The sequence below is a fragment of the Lates calcarifer genome, linkage group LG13, assembly GCF_001640805.2.
Source record: "Lates calcarifer isolate ASB-BC8 linkage group LG13, TLL_Latcal_v3, whole genome shotgun sequence".
Classification (NCBI taxonomy): domain Eukaryota; kingdom Metazoa; phylum Chordata; class Actinopteri; family Centropomidae; genus Lates; species Lates calcarifer.
Window position 1 is genome coordinate 22,388,397 of NC_066845.1, and position 19,019 is coordinate 22,407,415.

Genomic DNA, 19,019 nt, shown 5'->3' on the forward strand with positions numbered 1-19,019 from the left:
CAGAATAGCAGAAAACTATAAAGTGTTTTGAAAAGAAAACTGTGCTTGCCTGTTGCATTTACCAGACTGTGTTCACAGGTGATTATTGGCAGTATTTTTGAGGTGATCTGGGCTGCCATAAAACCTGGAGCCTCATTTGGAATTAGTGTCCTTCGAGCTCTGAGATTGCTCAGGATCTTCAAAGTTACCAAGTGAGTCATCAGAAACGTCTGCCTGTGTACATGGAATACTGTTTACGTCATATATATTCATACAGCATGTTTGTGTGTATAGGTACTGGAATTCTTTGAGGAACCTGGTGGTGTCCCTGCTCAACTCCATGAAGTCTATCATCAGCCTGTTATTTCTTCTGTTCCTCTTCATTGTGGTTTTCGCTCTGCTGGGCATGCAGCTTTTTGGTGGCCAGTGAGTAATTTGCCTCTACTGCTGCTGTAGGAGATTTTGTAAATGGCTTTGTAACAGTTTCAGTTATTGGCTATCAGAAATTATTTTTAAAATGCTGATATTAGAAATGTTAATATCAAACTAGAAAATGCATTTCTTAGAAGAAAATGCAGTGTGAATGCTGATAGCTGAATGGATTGCTGAAGCATTGCTGAAAAATGGCAGAAAATAGCAGGAAAACAGCTAAATGCAGAGGCAAAATAGGGAGATAAATGTTGAAACTAATCACTGAAGCATTCATTTGAATGGCTATCTTTTTCTAAAAGGAGAAAGCAAAAATATTTTAAGTATAAATAGTAGGAAAAAAGTCAAATACAAGTATAAATGTCCTGAAAAATCAAACATTTGGATGGTTGATTAGTTTCTGTAGCAGAAAGTATGGAGGAGCAGTTACAACCAAATGGGGTCAGAAGCATAATGGAAAAGATCCAGCTAAATGTAGAAAGCCTCTGATGTTTTACTTGTGTGTGTGTGTGTGTGTTTTCTATCACCAACTGAAATTAACTGCCAAGTAACTAAAACTAACTAAAACTGCTCTAAAACCAGTTTAAAGTGAAAATGAACTGTGTGTGAATCCACATCTTCTATGAAACCTGACCAAAGTGACACAACTGGTTCAGCATTTTTTACACTACCAATACATTTTTTGACATCACTAGGTCATCGTGGTTACTGTGTCCCTGGAACACTGACACTAGCCTTTATCCACTCATACACAGATACTGAGCATAATGTGGACATACAAGGAAAAATTCAAATTGCTTAAAAATAAATAAATTAAAACTGGGTCATAACATGTAGTGCTGCTGACAGGACAATTGGTGGCATTTCTGAGTAGATTTAAACTGAAATTTCTTGATAAAAGGCATGAAAACAACAATTAATAGTTGATCCTTTAAAACTCTGGACTGAAGAAATGTTCTCATGGATTTTGAGAAGATGTAAGACAGATTCTACTTCCATAGCCTTCACTATTTGCATCCCTCAAATTTGGGGGGAGATGTAATTAGGTCCCAGTAGACAGACAAAGATACCAAATCTCAACATTAGTCCGACTCACCCATTTGAGAAGAATAAACACTAATGCCTAAGTAATAGGCATGTATATTGCATTGGAATAATGTGCAGAAGGCTAATGGGGAGGGCAGTTAGCTAGCTCCATCCTCCAGTAGGTGCAGGAGTGAATGTGACTGTGTGATGGCTTCAGAGTTTGATTACATTCAAAGACTGTTTATTTTCTCCCTGCAGGTTTAATTTTGAAGATGAAACGCCAACAACAAACTTTGACACATTCCCCGCAGCAATTCTCACAGTCTTCCAGGTAAAGGTCAACTTCATCATGCTTTTTGTTCTGCTCTGCGTGTACTGCTGAACTGGACTCAGAAACCAGCCTGTGTCTCCCCTGCAGATCCTAACTGGAGAAGACTGGAATGCAGTCATGTACCATGGCATTGAATCACAAGGAGGCGTTCATGGGGGAATGTTTTCCTCCATTTATTTCATCGTTCTCACTCTCTTTGGAAACTGTATCCTGCCAAATTGATTCAAATTGTTTCACTCTTACAGCACGATGATCTGACCAGATCAGATTGATCTGAAGAATAGCTTCAATAGTTAATATTTGTTCTGTGTTTATCAGTCATTTGAACCCTGAACCCACAAATAACCAGACACACTTCTCAATGTGTTCTTGGCCATTGCTGTTGATAACCTTGCAAATGCCCAGGAGCTCACTAAGGTACAGTATTTCTTTATAGCTTGAAATATCCTGACTTAATAGGAGTTTGAGATAGGAGCTGTAGTACTATCTTACCCACAGCAGCCAACAATAAAACAAATTTACCTTAAGTCATATCCCACATGCATATGGTCTTTGACAGTAGCATAACACATACCCAAAACAGGAAAGAAGAAGTGAGTGGACACAATTAATGAAAGAAGAAAATAATTTGAAAATGTGCAGTATACTGAATTTATCAGCAAGGAGACTGATTAAAATAAAAAAAGAGAAAGAAAAGATTTGCTATATGTTATATGTAATGTATGTGAGGATGTTTTTGTCAATACTGTTCAGGATGAAGAGGAGCAAGAGGAGGCCATCAGTAAGAAACTTGCCCTCCAGAAGGCCAAGGAGGTAAAGGAAGTCAGCCCTCTGTCAGCCGCTAACATTTCCATCACAGCGTAAGTCAACATCTTTTAATGTTTGTTTGGCTCTCTGAAATCTCTGTTCTTTTACTTTATTGATCAACACACACCAGCAGAAAAGATACTCAGGAATTCTAGGAATGTTTGTTCTACAGCTAACTCGCTATCCATGCTAAAGACCAGTTCACCAGTTCTATTGAGGCATAGAAATGCCATAAAAAGAATACATCTGTAAAAGAATAAGTAAATAAATGTGGAAATGTGCAGAGAAATAAATTAAAGAATAAATAAAGAAATGAAAAATGTGGAAATAGAATGACAAACAACCAAAAATAAAAATAAATAATAAAATGAATAATAACTACAGATGCTGGGTCAGATTGGGATCTGGCGAGTTTGGATATAATTCAGTTCAATTAAATTCAATCTTATTTATATAGTGTAAAATCACAACAAAAGTCATCTCAAGGCACATATTGAATTTATCAGCAAGGAGACTGATAAATTCTCTCGGTCTGTACCAATGTTTAGGTAGGTGGTACGTGTCACAGTAACATGTAGAAAGCCATAAATGAAGGAGCCATGGTTTCTAAGCAGAACATTTGATTGTAATGAGATGCTCAATGTTATTCACTTCACCTGTCAATGGTTTTAGTGTTGTGGCTGATCAGTGTATAACCTTTAACTGATATCTAATATATCTATAGGTTTATGCACTGTATTGTTTTAGTTCTTGTTAGTTTAGTTTGTCCTCATTTCATTATTTTTGTTTATAGCAATCAACATGAAATGTGCAGAACCATATACATTGTACTGTTGTAAACGCTCCTTTGTCATTCCTCTAATGATACTGTTCTGCATCCTTAAGAGCCATGGTTCCCAACCAGGGGGTGTGCAGAGCTTTGTCTGCTCTGATGTTGTGAGGTTATCAAAATTAGATTTGTGCATATTAAATTCTAAAAATCCCAATAACACACCCAATTGGATAATCAAAATTCTGTATAAACCAAATTAAAACCTACTTTTTGTCCGCATCTAAATTTATTAAGCTACTTATTACCAGCACCTCTGAACTTCTGTTTAGTCTCATCAGGTCAGCCAGCAACTACCTGGGTAATTCATCCCTGTTTGTTTTCCTGCTGTCAGCATCATATAAAGAATCAAGAAGAATCAAGAATTCTTTATTGTCATTATGCATCACCATACTTTAAAATATACAGACAAAAAAAACAGCTATAGACACACTATACATATGTACATAAAAATAAAGTAAGATAAGAATAGAATAAAATAAAATAGAATCAGATAAAATAAACTGAATAAAATGTACAGTGGATAAAATGAAACATGCAATGAATAAAATTAAATGTGCAATAGATCTTAGCAGCAGAGAAATGTACAAAAGTGCAGCACAGTGCAAGTTTCAGTCTTAAGGCACAGTGAATGAGTGTGTGTGTGTGTCTGCAGGGGGGGAGTGGTGTGTGTGTGTGTGTGTGTGTCTGCAGGGGGAGATGGATTTCACCGCTCTGGCGAAGAAGCTGTCTTTCAGTGGTGGTACGTGTTTTTATGTTTCTGTACCGTCCTCCAGAAGGAAGTGGTACAAACAGGCTGTTGCCGGGGTGGGTGGGATCTGTAGCAATACATCTGGCCTTCTTCTGGACCTGTCCAGCGTATATTGAGGCCAGATCTGGGAGCAGACATCCCACGATCCCCTGTGCTGTTCTAACCACCCAGGCTAGGTCCTTCCTGTCCTGTGCCATGCAGCTGCCGTACCACACTGTCACACTGAGACAGAGGATGCTCTCTACTGTGGCTCTGTAGAAGTCTGCGAGCAGCCGAGAGGAGAGTCCAGCCCATTTCAACCCCCTGAGGAAGAAGAGCCTTGTTGGGCTTTCTTCACCAGGTGGGATGTATTCAGAGACCAGGTTAGATCAGATGTGATGTGGATTCCCAGGAACTTGATGTTATCCACATGCTCCACCGCCTCCCCGTGTATGAGGAATGGAGCGTGTTCTGTCTTCCTGGACCGCCTGTAATCCACAATGACCTCCTTGGTCTTGCTAGTGTTCAGGATGAGGTTGTTGGCTGAACACCATTGTGTCAGGTGCTGGATCTCCTCTCTGTAGTGGGTCTCATCATTGTCCAATATGAGACCCACCACTGTGGTGTCATCCGCAAACGTCATGACCGTGTTTGTGGAGTGGATGGTGAAACAGTGTGTGAACAGGAGGACTTGAGGCAGACAGGGACCACAGCAAGCTGCAGGGACAGGTTGAAAATGTCTAGAAAAACTCCTGCCAGTTGGTCAGCACATAGTTTCAGAGTCCAGCCTGACACCTTATCTGGTCCTGCAGCTCTGCTGGTGTTGCTCTTCCTCAGGATAGAACTCACTTGGTACAGCTGCAGGACAAGGGGCTGTTGTTGCTCCCCCAGCTGGGGAAGATGCACTGTTCAAGGTGTCAGGCAGAGTGGGATCATGGCTGACCTGCTGGTCGCTGCGGTTGTGGTCTGTTATAGTTCTGATGTCTGTTGCAACAGTTCTGTTGCTGTTATCAAAGTGCTGCTCAATGTGCTGTTTGTACCCGAGTTTTGCCAGCTGGTTGCCCTTTTTCAGTTCTTTCCGGGCCGTGCTATAAACCAGTCTGTCACCTGACCTGTAGGCAGCATCCCAGGCTTTGAGCAGGGACCTCACTGTCTATCCATCCACGTTTTCTGCTGCCACTATCAATGCAATGGCAATATCATGAAAACCTAGTCGCATGTTGCACTGACAGGGCCACAGTGATGATCTGCAAAAACAAGGGATTTAACAGCTGCTTGAAGGAAAAGGCCCCGGGTGTGCGATTTTCCACTGCATGCTACATCACCAAGCATTAGCCAGAAACTTTCAGAAGACCTCAATAACATCCTATCAACTGTTAAAGCTGTAAACTTTATTAAAGCTCTCCCTTCTAACAAGAGGCTTTTTTCCCAGCTGTGTGAGCATGGAGCCCATCAAACATTACTGCTACACACAGAGGTACGGTGGTTGTCGCGTGGATAGGTGTTTTATGGAACTGCAAGAAAAAATAAAAGAATTCTTGCGAAATCATAATCCACCACTGTTTGAACAGCTGACTGATGCATTTTGGATCAAAGCGGTCTGCCTGGCAGACACATTCACACTCTACAATGAGACGAACATGTGGATGCAGGGACCTGAATCAAACATCACGCAGTGCAAAGATGCTCTGGACACTTTTGTGCGTAAACTGAAGTACAGAGTTCCAAAAATGTCAAAAGGGGAGTTACAGCATTTTCCACTGCTGCTGAAGCAGTCTGATGGCACTGTGCATGTGTGGAGATTAAGAGCCACTTTGCAGACATCGTACTTATCAAAGGAAGCGTGGGTGACATACATTACATTTCCACCCTCAAGGACGTGGAATACCTCGGCTGTGAAGATAAGCTTTGTGACCTTCATGCTGATTCTGTGTCAAAAAATATTTCCAGGAAACGGATACAAAAAGTTTGTCAAAGGATACACTGTCGCTCCCAGATCAAGGGTTATTCTCCTGTTCACCACTACATACTAGCCTTCAGTGCCCTTGTAACAATAAAAGCAAAACACTTTAAACTGGCTGTCACAACTATCACACCTGACATCACACCCCTGGTCAGAGATATGCAAGCCCAAGGTTGTCATTAGTTTATGAATGAACAGACTGGCATAGAGTAAAAGGTAAGGACTAATTTGTTTATTGCTATGGCTGTTTGTTGTAATTGTAATGACTGCACATAAACAGGTGTATAGTTGTGTCAAAACCTGTATTGACATAATGTGCGTGTGAATATGCAACAGATTTTCCCATTTTAGTTAATTGTCTGAAGGAGATCTACAGAGCTGTATGTTTAAGCCTAGGTGCTGATACATCTCTGAAATATGTCATTATTCCTTATGTAAGAAGGTGTTTGTACCCACTCTGTTAGGTTGTTCATGGAAAACTGTGTAAGTTAATTAATTAGTGTTTAGCTCTCACAACAAGTGAACCAACAAGAGTTTGGTGCGTGTGTACAGGCAGGGGCACAACAGTGATGCGGTCAGCAAGCATCACTGAAGTGCTCAAATGACGCTGAAAGCACATCCTCGAGTGTAATATTGCAATTATACAACTATTACCAACAAAGTAAAATCTATAATCAAAATCTGTTCATGTTGAGGAGCAATTTGCTCTCAAAATGAAAAGATTTCACACAGATGTAGCTTCTGCAACCACAAACTTTTACATGAATTTTAAGTTATAGCGCCGTGTCACAGATACAGCTGATGGAGAAAGCTGAGGCGTTTTGCCCAAATGATGTTAAAGGACACCCTTGAGTGTAATCTTGTCATTATACAACTATTACCAGCAAAGTAAAATGTATATGGTGGAGTAATATTTTTAGTGATGAGTAAGGCGTGCTCACATGCTGATTTGCGCATGAAATGTCTTGTGGATCAATCAGATTGCTCGGAACTACTTCTTGTATAATTTTATATAATCAATAGAACAAATGACTATGTGCTAGAGAGTAGGGACAGGTGAATGTAGCATGATGCAGATTCCCTGTAAAAATGTAAATTGTTATCAGTAATACAATAGTAGTAATGACAAAGTCATAAATGCAATAGTAGCAGTAATACTAGAAGCAGAACTAATATAAACTAAATGAACTAATTCTAGCAGCAGGTGTTGAGTGGGGTTGTAGGAGCAGCAGGAGACTTGTCATCACAGATCAGACTCTACAGCTCCAGAGGCAGAAATACCTGCAGAAAGAGACAGAAGAGGAGAGAGAGACGGAAGAGCACAATACTACAGGAAAGGGAAGATATCGAGTTAGTAACATGTACTTATGGGATATGAATCCATACTGATAGGTAAGCAGTTGAAAACCTCAGCATAAACTACCTGCCCAGTGCCAGACAACAGACAGAAAAAGTTAGAGAACAGCTAGTAAACATTTAATCATTAAAATCAATTAAAAAAATCATCAGGTGGACCCAGTCACCACTTGGAATAAATATTAATGCTGTTCTGTGTTTGCTGGGTGTGTAATTAGGCCACTGCTAACACATTTGCCATAATACATTGATGTAGGCCAGGCGATTGGCCAACAACTGCCCCAGCCATGGAAATGCAGAGGTTTCTGTTCAGCTGCCAACATATGGCCAACAAGAACAAAAACAAGAACTTTCAAGTTCCTCATCCACATCAGTTTTTGTTTAAATAATCCAAAACTAATTCAAGGGCTGGTTGAGAACTGGGTTGGAAAACAGACCATTTTAGTTTCTTAGCTCCTGTTTTTAGTCAAAGGATGCCATTTTCACCTGATCTCCCATCAATAGACTTCCATGGATAACTGGAGTTGACATGATTGCCTGTAGTAGTGCAATAATACTGAACTCTGTATCACCACAGAAACTGACATTTACTAGCTGCTGCTATCAAGCTGGAACATTACTGTGCTTTTAGTACTAATCTCAATATTTAGTTGAATAGTTTTTTTTCTGCCTCCACCCATGACATTATTCTTGTATCCAGGCCAAATATCAGTAAAAGTCTTTTGCATAACCAATAATAGCGAAGAACTAGTAGAACTGGGCTTCAAAAGTGTTTCCATTTCTCATTTTAGCATAAAAACTTTGAATATACTGAAATCAGATTTATCTTCCTGTTGCTGTGTCATATCACATTTCTTTTCTGGTTCAGTCTCAGTTTTGTGTTTCTGAGCTTTGACTGCCCATTCCATTGAAATGTGGTGGGAGGCTGAATGATGAAATGATGAATGGTGACTGGCTTTTTCCCTGACTTCATCCTATATGTTCCCCCTCCCACATTTTTGTGCATGTGTACGTGCAGTTTTCTAACATGCAGTCGAGGTAACCCACATTCTAGCAGCTTATCCATCTGCATCACTGTCAGTTATTACCTCTGATACAATTTCAGAACCCTCCCTTAGCCTTCTCTTTTCCCTCCTCTTCTGCTGCTAAACCCTGTCTTATTCTGATGTCATAATGTTCCTCTGTGTGAATTGTCCAAAAGAACACGGCAACTCTCCTGTGCTCTGTGATAGAGCTGTGTTTGTGTTTCAGTATTTCCATCCCTTTGTTCTGTTTTCGTTATTCTCTGTGATCAATAAGGATCACGAGTGTGTCAGTGATCAACCAGTCAGTAGAAACAGATGCTGAATGAGTGCTTAGAAGTTTGACAAAGCAGCTGTTGAGTTACTGTCAGTCTTATCTGTACAGTGATTTGAAGTGAGTCAGAATGATGTGGGGTTTTGAAAGCTGATCAGTAATACTAGTGGACTGAAACTGTCATTTAAGGATAAAAGCCAAACATTATTTCAGTTCAATTCAGTTTTATTTATATAGCACCATATCACAACAAAAGTCATCTCAAGGCACTTTTCATATAGAGCAGGTCTAGACCACTCCACTCATTGGTATTTACAGAGAGAGACCCAACAGATCCCACCATGAGCAGCACTAGGCGACAGTGGCAAGGAAAAACTTCCTTTAAGAGGCAGAAACCTCGAGCAGAACCAGACTCAGGGTGGGCGGCCATCTGCCTCGACCGGTTGGGTTAAGAAGGGGAGAGGGGGGTGGGGGGTTCCACAGTAGAGGAGCCTGATAGCTGAAGGCTCTGCCTCCCATTCTACTCTTGGAAACTCTGGGAACCACCAGTAAACCAGCATTCTGGGAGCACAGAGTCCTAGTGGGATTGTAGGGAACTATGACATCTTTAAGGTAAGATGGAGCCTGACCATTAAGGGCTTTGTATGTGAGGAGGAGGATTTTGAATTCTATTCTGGATTTGACTGGGAGCTAATGCAGAGAGGCTAACACAGGAGAAATATGGTCTCTTTTCCTAGTTCCTGTCAGTAATTGTGCTGCAGCATTTTGAATCAGCTGCAGAGTCTTTAGAGACTTGTTGGGGCAGCCTGATAATAATGAATTACAATAGTCCAGCCTGGAAGTAACAAATGCATGGACTAGTTTTTCAGCATCTTTTTGAGACAGAAAATGTCTAATTTTGGTGATATTACACAGTTGAAAGAAGGCAGTCCTAGAAGTTTGTTTTATGTGGAAGTTAAAGGACATATCCTGATCAAAGATGACTCCCAGATTCTTTACAGTGGAGCTGGAGGCCAGGGAAATGCCATCTAATGTCTAGATCTAGAGTGGGCTTTTTTAGAAGAGGTTTAATTACAGCTGTTTTATACGACTGCAGCACATAACCTGTTACCAAGGACAGATTTAGCATATCTAATACAGGACTGCACATTAAGGGCAGAGCTTCCTTAAGCAGCCTAGTTGGGATGGGGTCTAGGAGACAAGTTGAAGATTTAGATGCCGAAATAATTGATGTGAGCTGGGGGAGGTCGATGGGAGAAAAGGAGTTAAGGTTAGGTTGTGCAGCTGACTCTATGGATCCTGTGTTTTGACATAAGTCAGTGCTGGGGCTGAGGGCTGGATGTGATTAATTTTATCTCTAATGGTAGAAATTTTATCATTAAAAACGTTCATAAAACCATTGCTGCTGAGGGTTATAGGGATGTGTGGATCTATAGAGCTGTGACCTGGCATTGTTCTTATTATCTGTTATTAGTGATGAGTAATAGGCACTTCTTGCATTACAGGGGGCCTTTTTATATCTTTTGACACTATCTTGCCAGGCTAAGTGGGATTCTTCCAGTTTGGTGGAACGCCACACTCTTTCAAACCTACATGCTGTTTGTTTCAGTGAACAGGTTTGGGAGTTGAACCATGGAGCTTGCCTCTTTCTCTTTATTGTTCTCATTTTTAGGGGGCGATGGAGTCCAAAGTTGTACGCAGTGAGTCTGCAACACTGTCTGCAAGATGATCAAGCTGGGAGGGAGTAGCTTCTGCTAAATTAAGATGAGGCACTGGACTTAAGTTAGTGGGAATCATTTCCTTGAATTTAGCTACAGATATTTAGCTATTATCTATATATATATATTATATATATATATATTATAGTTTTTTGCTGATTGTAGATAATCCAGCAATATGAATTCAAAAGTCATTAAAAAGTGGTCTGATAACAGAAGGGGATTCTGTTATATCATACATTATACAGCTCTTTAACACTGTAGTAGCACAGGTTTGCAATCAGTGTTCAGTATTTCTACCAGTCCCAATTATTTCCACCCTCACTCTCAGCAAAAACAATTTCTTTTGTGTTTTTGTATAATTTTGCATTTCTGCACTTTTCAGAACCTTATTTGCCTCCTCTGTGCTTTGTCTGTAACTTGTTTCTGTCCATTTGAAGTTCCTTCTCTCCCTCTGTTTGTTTCAATGTTGCTCCCTTTATGTGTTTGTAGGAGTTATGTCTGCACCCCAGTCCATCACTACCTGAGGTAAACCCAACCGCCTGCAAGCAAGGTGGTGGATGATGATTATTACATGCTTAAAAACACACATAATCATGTCATTATTTACATCCTTGAAAGCAAGACCACATGAATAAAACAGAACTGCCCCGCATTTTTGTGATTCACACCATGTTACAGGCTTTTCTGTTCATTCAGTGAGTCCAGTCCCATGTTGTCCATCCACCTCCTCTTAAAGAGTGCAGTACAGTTTGCTAGCTCTTGAAGTTTTACTTTTGTAGAAGGTGAGTATAAACAATGTAACATCAAGATGATGGAGCATTTAGAACATTGAATAAAGTTATTTTCTGTTCCTAATCTGTGCAGTTAACAGATTGATTTATTTGATAAAATGCCACATAAACAGATGAGGCATTGTGACATGTAAAACCATGTAGACAGATAGCACTGTTTTTTGTTCACACAGTATCAAATGTGCATGCATTCAGCCATTTCACAATACTGTATTACACAGACATGACAGAATAAAGTTGCATGTCAAAGCATGGTAATGTTGCCATGCTTGGCCTCTGTGTGCTCTCCATGGTAGACTGTGATAAATGAACCCAGTGGTTTGCTGTATTGAAAGCTCCATTGCACCTTGGTCATACTGTACATCATTCAAGCATGTAGGGACTTTGTGTGCCTTCGTGAGATGTAAAATGAAATATACTGCAGGTGCCATGAAGTAATGAAGTATAAAATACATACATAACTGAATGTGTCACACCTCAAAGGAAACCATGCTTGTCAGTATATCCATTGGAAATGCTTATATCCTTTGTAGAAATGACTGTTGTGACAAAACTCTGGCACTGACATCAAAGTAGAGGGTTTCAAAAACAATTTAAATGGTATTACATGGTATTTTATGTTGTAATATCAATCTTCCAGTCATTATGATTCTCCTGTTTCTTCTGCCCCTCCCCTAGTAAGGAGCAGCAGAAGTCAGTGAAGACAATGTCAGTGTGGGAGCAGAGGGCCAACCAGCTGAGGAGGCAGAACCGGGCAAGCTGTGAGGCCCTGTACAGTGAGCTGGAGCCTGAGGAGCGTGCCCGCCTGTCCTCGGCCCTCCACATCCGGCCTGACATGAAGACCCACCATGACCGGCCACTACTTGTGGAGCCCTGCGACGGGCCTTTGCTGGGCAGCCACCAGCACCACCACCATAAACCCTGCATGACAGAGGATGCTGAAACTGCCACCGACCCCCCTGTGCCTCACCAGCCTCGCCGTCACCACCGCCACAGAGACCGGACCAGAACAAAAGAGGAGACAAATGATAACGGTGACACTGGGGGGAGGCACCACGTCCATCACAGTCGCTCTGAAGACCACAATGGCAACCGGGGCAAAGAGGGCAAGAGTGAGAGATCCCACAGCCGAGAGGGAGGGAGTAAGCATCACCATCAGAGCTCAGTGGATGACAGTGGAGGTGGAGGAGTGACAGGTGAGAGAGAGCATCGCCATCATCATTCACACCGGCAATCCAGAGGGGGCAACGGGACAGTGAACAGTGGAGGCAGGGGAGAGCGAAGATCCCGGTACAAAGACGCACGTTCCTCTAACAGGGATGGGGACAGGAATTCCAGAGGAGATAGTGGTGCCAGTGGAGAGAGGAGGAGACATCAGACTCATGGATCCAGGGCCAAATCCACAGTTGAGGGAGAGGAGTCCAACAAGAGAGAAAAGACCCATGGTCACAGGTAAAAATGATGTAAAAATCAAATCTACTGCACAATCAATACACTTCACTCTCAGTGACTTTGCAGGGCTCTGAGTCCATGTATAGTTGTCAAATACAGATCCAGTTTCTTAGACAGCTTTTCACAACATTTCTTTTAAAATGCTGTGCAGTCAGAAAGTATTAGGCCAGTGGTGTTTTTGACTCTGTGCTCATGTATATTTGATTTGACTTGGCTTTCTTCCTAGTTGTAAATACATATAAACATGTGTCATCATTAAAGTAAGCACAAGGCCACATGACTTGAAATTTGTGATAAGAATGCATTTTAATGCATAGTCAGTTAAGCAGCCTGTCTCTAGCTTTCTCCACTGTGCCGGCCACAACAAAATTACCAAATAGATTGAGTCTAAGGAACATCCTCCCTCTGCCATTGATATTGATCATTCCATGATATGACAGATTAGTTGGGAAGAAACAGGCTAAAAATTCTCGTAGTTAATTTAGTATCTGTTTTCGTTCTCTTTCTTTTTTTAATATGTGGTAATATGAGGCGGTGATAGCCTGATAAAGTGTCTCTCTCCCAGGATCATGTTGATGCTATATGTGGTTCTGATCATTGCACTCAATGGAGTGGTTGAGGGCATCTCTTGTGCTCAGAGGCTGCTACACTGTGTGCCAGATCACAAATATATCTACAAATTGAAGTATAAATTGTGTGTGAGAAAAGATGAAAGATGCAGGCATGAGAAGCAGAACATTTTCAGAAACAGCAGAGAGGCTGAAATTCTAGAGTGGATGACATGTTTAAAGCTTAAATGAAGTTTCTAGCTGAAAGTATGCTGAACTAGTTGAAGTTGAACATTGTCTCCATTTATTTGAATGGGAAAAAAATTGCTGAAAAAGCAAAGTATTTTTAAAAATTATAAATAGTAGGAAAAAAATGTGGATTGTCCTAAATGAGCTGAATGTTTGATGGCTGAATGGTTTTTCTAGCACAAAGTATGTGGGAATAGTTAGAAAAAAACGTACAGAAGAAAAGTGGCCAAAAGTTTACGGATGTAGAAGAACAATAGTGTGAATGCTGAGACAGCAGAAGTTGTTATGAAAAGACCAGTATAATTACTGTATATTCTTTGAACCATTTTATGAACACATCTTAACATGTCAATTGTTCATCACAGCAAGACAAGTTGCCATGAACCATGGCATGAGTAAATGAGAGATCTTACAGTCAGCTGGCACATTCTCCCTCACAGAAGCAGCTTCTCACAGCTTTTCTCAAAGATTTTGCCTTGTGACTTTTCCAGTCCAAGTCCAAGAAAAGGTTTAAACTTGCTAAGGAACTGGTGAAAACCATTCATTTTCCCCTAAAGACATTCAAGGAATTCAAAGAGGTGCAGCAGAGGTGCATGTCATTCCCCTCTCTCTCCCCCATGTTTCCATTCTATCATTTCACTGTCAACTGACTAATAATGGCAAATACCCACAGCCACCAGGGTGTGAGTTTGTCATGGCCCAGTATCCAGTTTTATTCCCAATATATTTATAACACGTTGTCATATGTTTTGTACTAGCCTTTTAGAGGGAAAATTGTGCTGAAGCAGATCACAGTGACTCCACAGTATTAACTAGTGTTTCTACTGGCCTGTAAATGTTAAGCCCAGTCACTGAATGCAAAGATGTGTGACACATTCTCACTCCCTTCCTTCCTTCCTGCCTGATTCAATTGCAAATCAATCACAGCTGTCAGTGGTAATTCCCCCTTGCATCAATTCACTAATTAAAAACTTATCAGAAAAAAATAACACTTACATACAACATTCATCAGCATGATAAGAGCTACATAAAATGACAGAAACTGCCATCTTTGGGAAAAATATATTTTATGTTCACTTGGACCACATTCCATCTGCTAACATGGAGGTGGTGGGGTTTATGTACTATACTGTGGCCACCCATCAGGGGGTGTTCAAGATTTGGGGAAATATGTTGTCCATCTTTACAGTCATTAGTTTAGGCAGGTCCATCAACTTTTGTTAAGTCAAACAATCATTGTCACTGCCAGGACATAAGCATGAGATATTATTTGAGAAAATACTGCATTTTAAGCTTTTCTATATATCTTAGGTGCTATCTCTGTTCTAGGGACAGGTGTGGTGATTCAGAGGGAGAGTCCCTAGCCATCTCCCACCAGCAAGGCTCTGGGGGGTCCAACTGGCCTCCTGACCAACCAGAGGACTCAGACAACCAGCGAAATGTCAGACAAAGTGGCCAAACCTCCATCCAAATTCCTCCTGTGACTGTCACCTCCCCACCTGGAGAGACCACCCTCATACAAAGTCAGTATCAAGTTGCACACACAGGGTTCTATTTTAAGTCTGAAGCACATTTAAAGCTCATGGAGCAAATGCATTTAGGGCCTGTCCAAATCAACTTCTGCTAGTTTACTGGTGGAAAAAGGATTGCAGCACCAGGTGCGTGGTTGTAATTAATCATGGGTGTGTTTTGGGCGTAACATGCAAGAAAACCAATCAGAGTGCCATTTCCTTTTCCCTTAAAGACAGGTGCACTTACACCTTGGCAGATTGCTTTTAAAATGCTGGATATGGCTGCTTCTTCTTCCAACTGAACTCTTCTTGCCTGTGCTGCTGCTGTCGTATCTGGGTTCACTGGCACTGGTACATGCAGTTCAGAATCACATCTTCGAAATGTGTCGATGTGTAATGTGTCCTCAGTTATAGAGGACACAAGAGCCATCCATGACGCATGGCAATGTTTTGCAACACACAAAATGCCTTTTTGTTTATTTATTTTCTATCTTTTGCATGTTTGTGTGCTGCTGTGTGTCCTTGTGTGTATAACAAGCAGAGTGGACATGTGTTGTGTGTCCACCTATGTGGCTGAATATCTTGATTTAAAAAAAAAAGAAAAAAGTTAAGCACTGCTCTATTGATTTCAGACCAGGTTTTTGTTGGTCATTTTATGTTGCGTCAAGATATCAATGTGCCAACACTGCTCCTGACCACACTTCATTTTAAGACCAATAGGCCGATGGGACTTCAGATAGACATGAATGCATTTGCCATTTAAATAACATGGGCGTTGGATGGGAAGATGACAACTGTGTCAGTCTGAAACTAGCAAAGGACTTGCTTTGTGTTTGCCTCCACTTTGCACTGGGTGAAAGATAGGGCCCATGATATTACTTAGATTACATGCAACAGAGGTCTCTGACTGTAGGTGAAATGGAAATGTTGTGGTTGGTACTTTAAAAATGTCTCTAATCCATGAATGGTGAGTGAGAAGATTGGGAGATTTCCAGAGGAAGAATCAGGCATCTAGCTTAAAGGTCTTCTTTCATATGTGATTTCAGATGGTTCCAAAGGGGCTGAGACTTTTGTGAAATCATTTAATTTACTTCCATTTAACATTTGTGTATACAGGGACATGACCAAAACATAACTGACAACATCCATGACAAACTTATTGAGGCTTGCTTAAACTGTATATTGTAATCAGCCTGACCTTGGTTAAAAATAAAGAATCTTTCACTGGATCCGACTGCACTTAGAAGAGGTGAAAGAGGAGATTTAATTTATTTTCCAATCTAGTTTTGAGCACAGTAAAATAGATGTGATGATTACTGGGGTTTGCTATTCGATTCCACTCCACCAGGTCTGAAATTATTGCTGCAACTGAACTTTCTGTCTTCCCAGTGAACAGTATTGACTGTGAGACAATGCCCACGAATGAGAAGACCCTGGAGGATCTAAGTCAAAGTGGACCCAAACCCGTCCTGCCTTACAGTTCCATGTTCATCTTTGGACAGACCAATCCGTGAGTTGCCTCAACCTCCTTTGTCCACTTAATTCAGCTTGTGATAGGACCTACAACATGCTATGGAAGTCAAATCCTTTAGAGACTGGGTGAAAGCAGCTCTTTTATGTCATATCTATAAACTAGCATATTATTATATCAATATTGGGGATCGTCTCCCATCTCTGCTTTCTCCTAAAACCAATAAATTATAGCTCCTAAAGAGCCCAGTGTCTCTCACCAGTATCTATCTCCTCAGTATATATGCTTGCAATGAACTACAGCAAAAAACACACAGACACATTCACACAGTGGCAGTTGGTATATATATATCAGACATGGAACAGTGGTGACTACTTAACATTTATGTCTGCAGTCTCATCAACCTAGTTAGATGAGAGATTTCATACATAGCTCCATACAACCTGTCCATATAAATTTGATTCAAATAGTATTCTGGAAACATTTAAAGATAGTCTGTATCCTGATGTTTCATCACTTGTCTCAGTGTTGTCAGGACTGAACTAGGACAAGAACCCAAACGCACGACTCAGACTCAAAGTACAAAATAAACAGTCTTTATTGACAAAGTAACAACAAAAGATCACTCACAAGGAGGCAAAAACTACAAAACAAACAAGGCAAGACATGGGATCAAAAACTTGGCGTGACTAGGACTTGAGGTGCAGGCTGGCTTGGCTCTCTGAATGAACAGGACAAACTAGCACAGGACAAAGGGAGACACAGACTCTAAATAGACACAAGGTAAGGGGGAACAGGTGGAGACAATCAGGGCGGGGCAAGCAATCAGACAGGCGGGAAACACAAGAGGGGAAGAGGCAAGTGACCTGAAACGAGAGGAGAGTAAGATTTCAAAATAAAACAGGAAGACACAAGACAACATGAAGACAGGACAACACAACAGTGACTTAACATAATTTCTTGGACATGACAAGTGTATTTGGCTGCTTATTTAGTACCATATGTAGTAATATAATATATTATTATATTATATTATCATGCTATTTTCTTCAAGATTTCTGTTTAATTGTTTAGAATACATGCAGTTCATTGTCTGCATGATTTTACATGTTACTCTGTTGCTTTATCTCTACTATTATATTCTACTTTCTTTTCTAGCTATTAGCTTTGAGAATGCAGCACTCCCTACTAAATTACAAGAAGCCCAGAAACGTAGAGCCAGAAAGGAAGGCAACATGCTATATGCTTAGGTCCAGTGTAGTCCAAGCTTTTGGTCATTATATCTTTATCAGAGCAAATTAACAAATTAACAAAATAGGAAAGGAACGTCACAGTTCTAGTTCTTGAGGTCCAATTGGCAAGTACTTGATGATGTGAACTGCATTTCCCATGTGTACTTGTATGAAAAAGGAAAGTTGTGCTCAATTTAGAGTCATTATGAGCTTTTAGATTTGTCTTTGTTAATAAATTTCTTCAATGAAGTGACTCAGAGTTTGGCATTATTTTAACCCTTGGGTTAGACTTACATCATGTGTGTGTTTTAGAAATACATAGTGAGGAGATAGTAACTACTACCACAACTAAATTTTTGTACTAGTGTTTACATGTTCAGAATTTGTCTGTCAGTAGCCTGACTGGAATAATAGGTACAATTTACAAACTCACAAAGCAACACGCATAAACCTGTGATGTTACTAATAATGTCACAGTTGTCACATAACCCTCTGTCAGTTGGGTTAGGGTTAACTTACTCAGGTCCTCAGTTATACACCTGCTTAGACTGAAGTTGATCAAATGAGTGGTTGTTGATCAAATCAAATGACAGACAGAAAGACAGAATGACATGCTTTCTGGAGATATATGGTAAGATATCTATACCTAGTACTTAATGTTTCTCTGCCTCTCCCTCTTTCTGTCTGTCCCTGCCTTTCTCTCCTCAGGGTGAGACGTTTGTGTCATTACATTGTGACTCTGCGTTACTTTGAGATGTCCATCCTAGTTGTCATTGCTATGAGCAGTATTGCTTTGGCAGCAGAGGACCCTGTCTGGACAAATGCCCCCCGTAACAATGTGAGACACACAGTGCATATGAATATACACATAAACACACGTAAATGCATGCAATACTCACTACATTGATGCATACTGTTGATGAGGTGACGAGGGCACCAATATCTTCCCATTCGTGCTCAGTGCTATCTTGCCAATATGGTACACTTGATGCAATACAAATTCAGTCTCTTTTTTGTTTTTTGTAGGTGCTCAAATATCTGGACTATGCCTTCACTGGTGTTTTCACTTTTGAAATGGTGATCAAGGTAAGCACATACAATAAATCAGTGCTACATTGAGACAGTAATAAGCTCAGTGTCTCTTTGTATTTCACTGCACTTTTCTTCATGTTTCACATGCTGGGCATTGCTGCCTAGAGCACCAGCAGTGCATGAACAGAGATTTCTCCCTGCTACCCTTTACTAATGTCCTGTGTGTTGCATGGCTTATCTCCTCAGCCACAGCAAAAAACAGCCCT

General features: G+C 40.6%; 1 protein-coding gene across 1 annotated transcript in view; it reads left to right on the top strand.

The window, feature by feature from the left end:
- The window catches only part of cacna1ba (calcium channel, voltage-dependent, N type, alpha 1B subunit, a), a 144,133-nt gene that overhangs the window by 72,021 nt on the left and 53,093 nt on the right, over positions 1-19,019 (top strand). Inside the window, exons 13-23 of the mRNA XM_051075122.1 lie at positions 79-191; positions 274-405; positions 1,693-1,765; positions 1,853-1,970; positions 2,115-2,182; positions 2,519-2,625; positions 11,937-12,710; positions 14,837-15,030; positions 16,408-16,528; positions 18,430-18,559; positions 18,748-18,807. Of these exons, the coding sequence (XP_050931079.1) occupies positions 79-191; positions 274-405; positions 1,693-1,765; positions 1,853-1,970; positions 2,115-2,182; positions 2,519-2,625; positions 11,937-12,710; positions 14,837-15,030; positions 16,408-16,528; positions 18,430-18,559; positions 18,748-18,807 (1,890 nt within the window). The remainder of the gene's footprint in view (positions 1-78; positions 192-273; positions 406-1,692; positions 1,766-1,852; positions 1,971-2,114; positions 2,183-2,518; positions 2,626-11,936; positions 12,711-14,836; positions 15,031-16,407; positions 16,529-18,429; positions 18,560-18,747; positions 18,808-19,019) is intronic.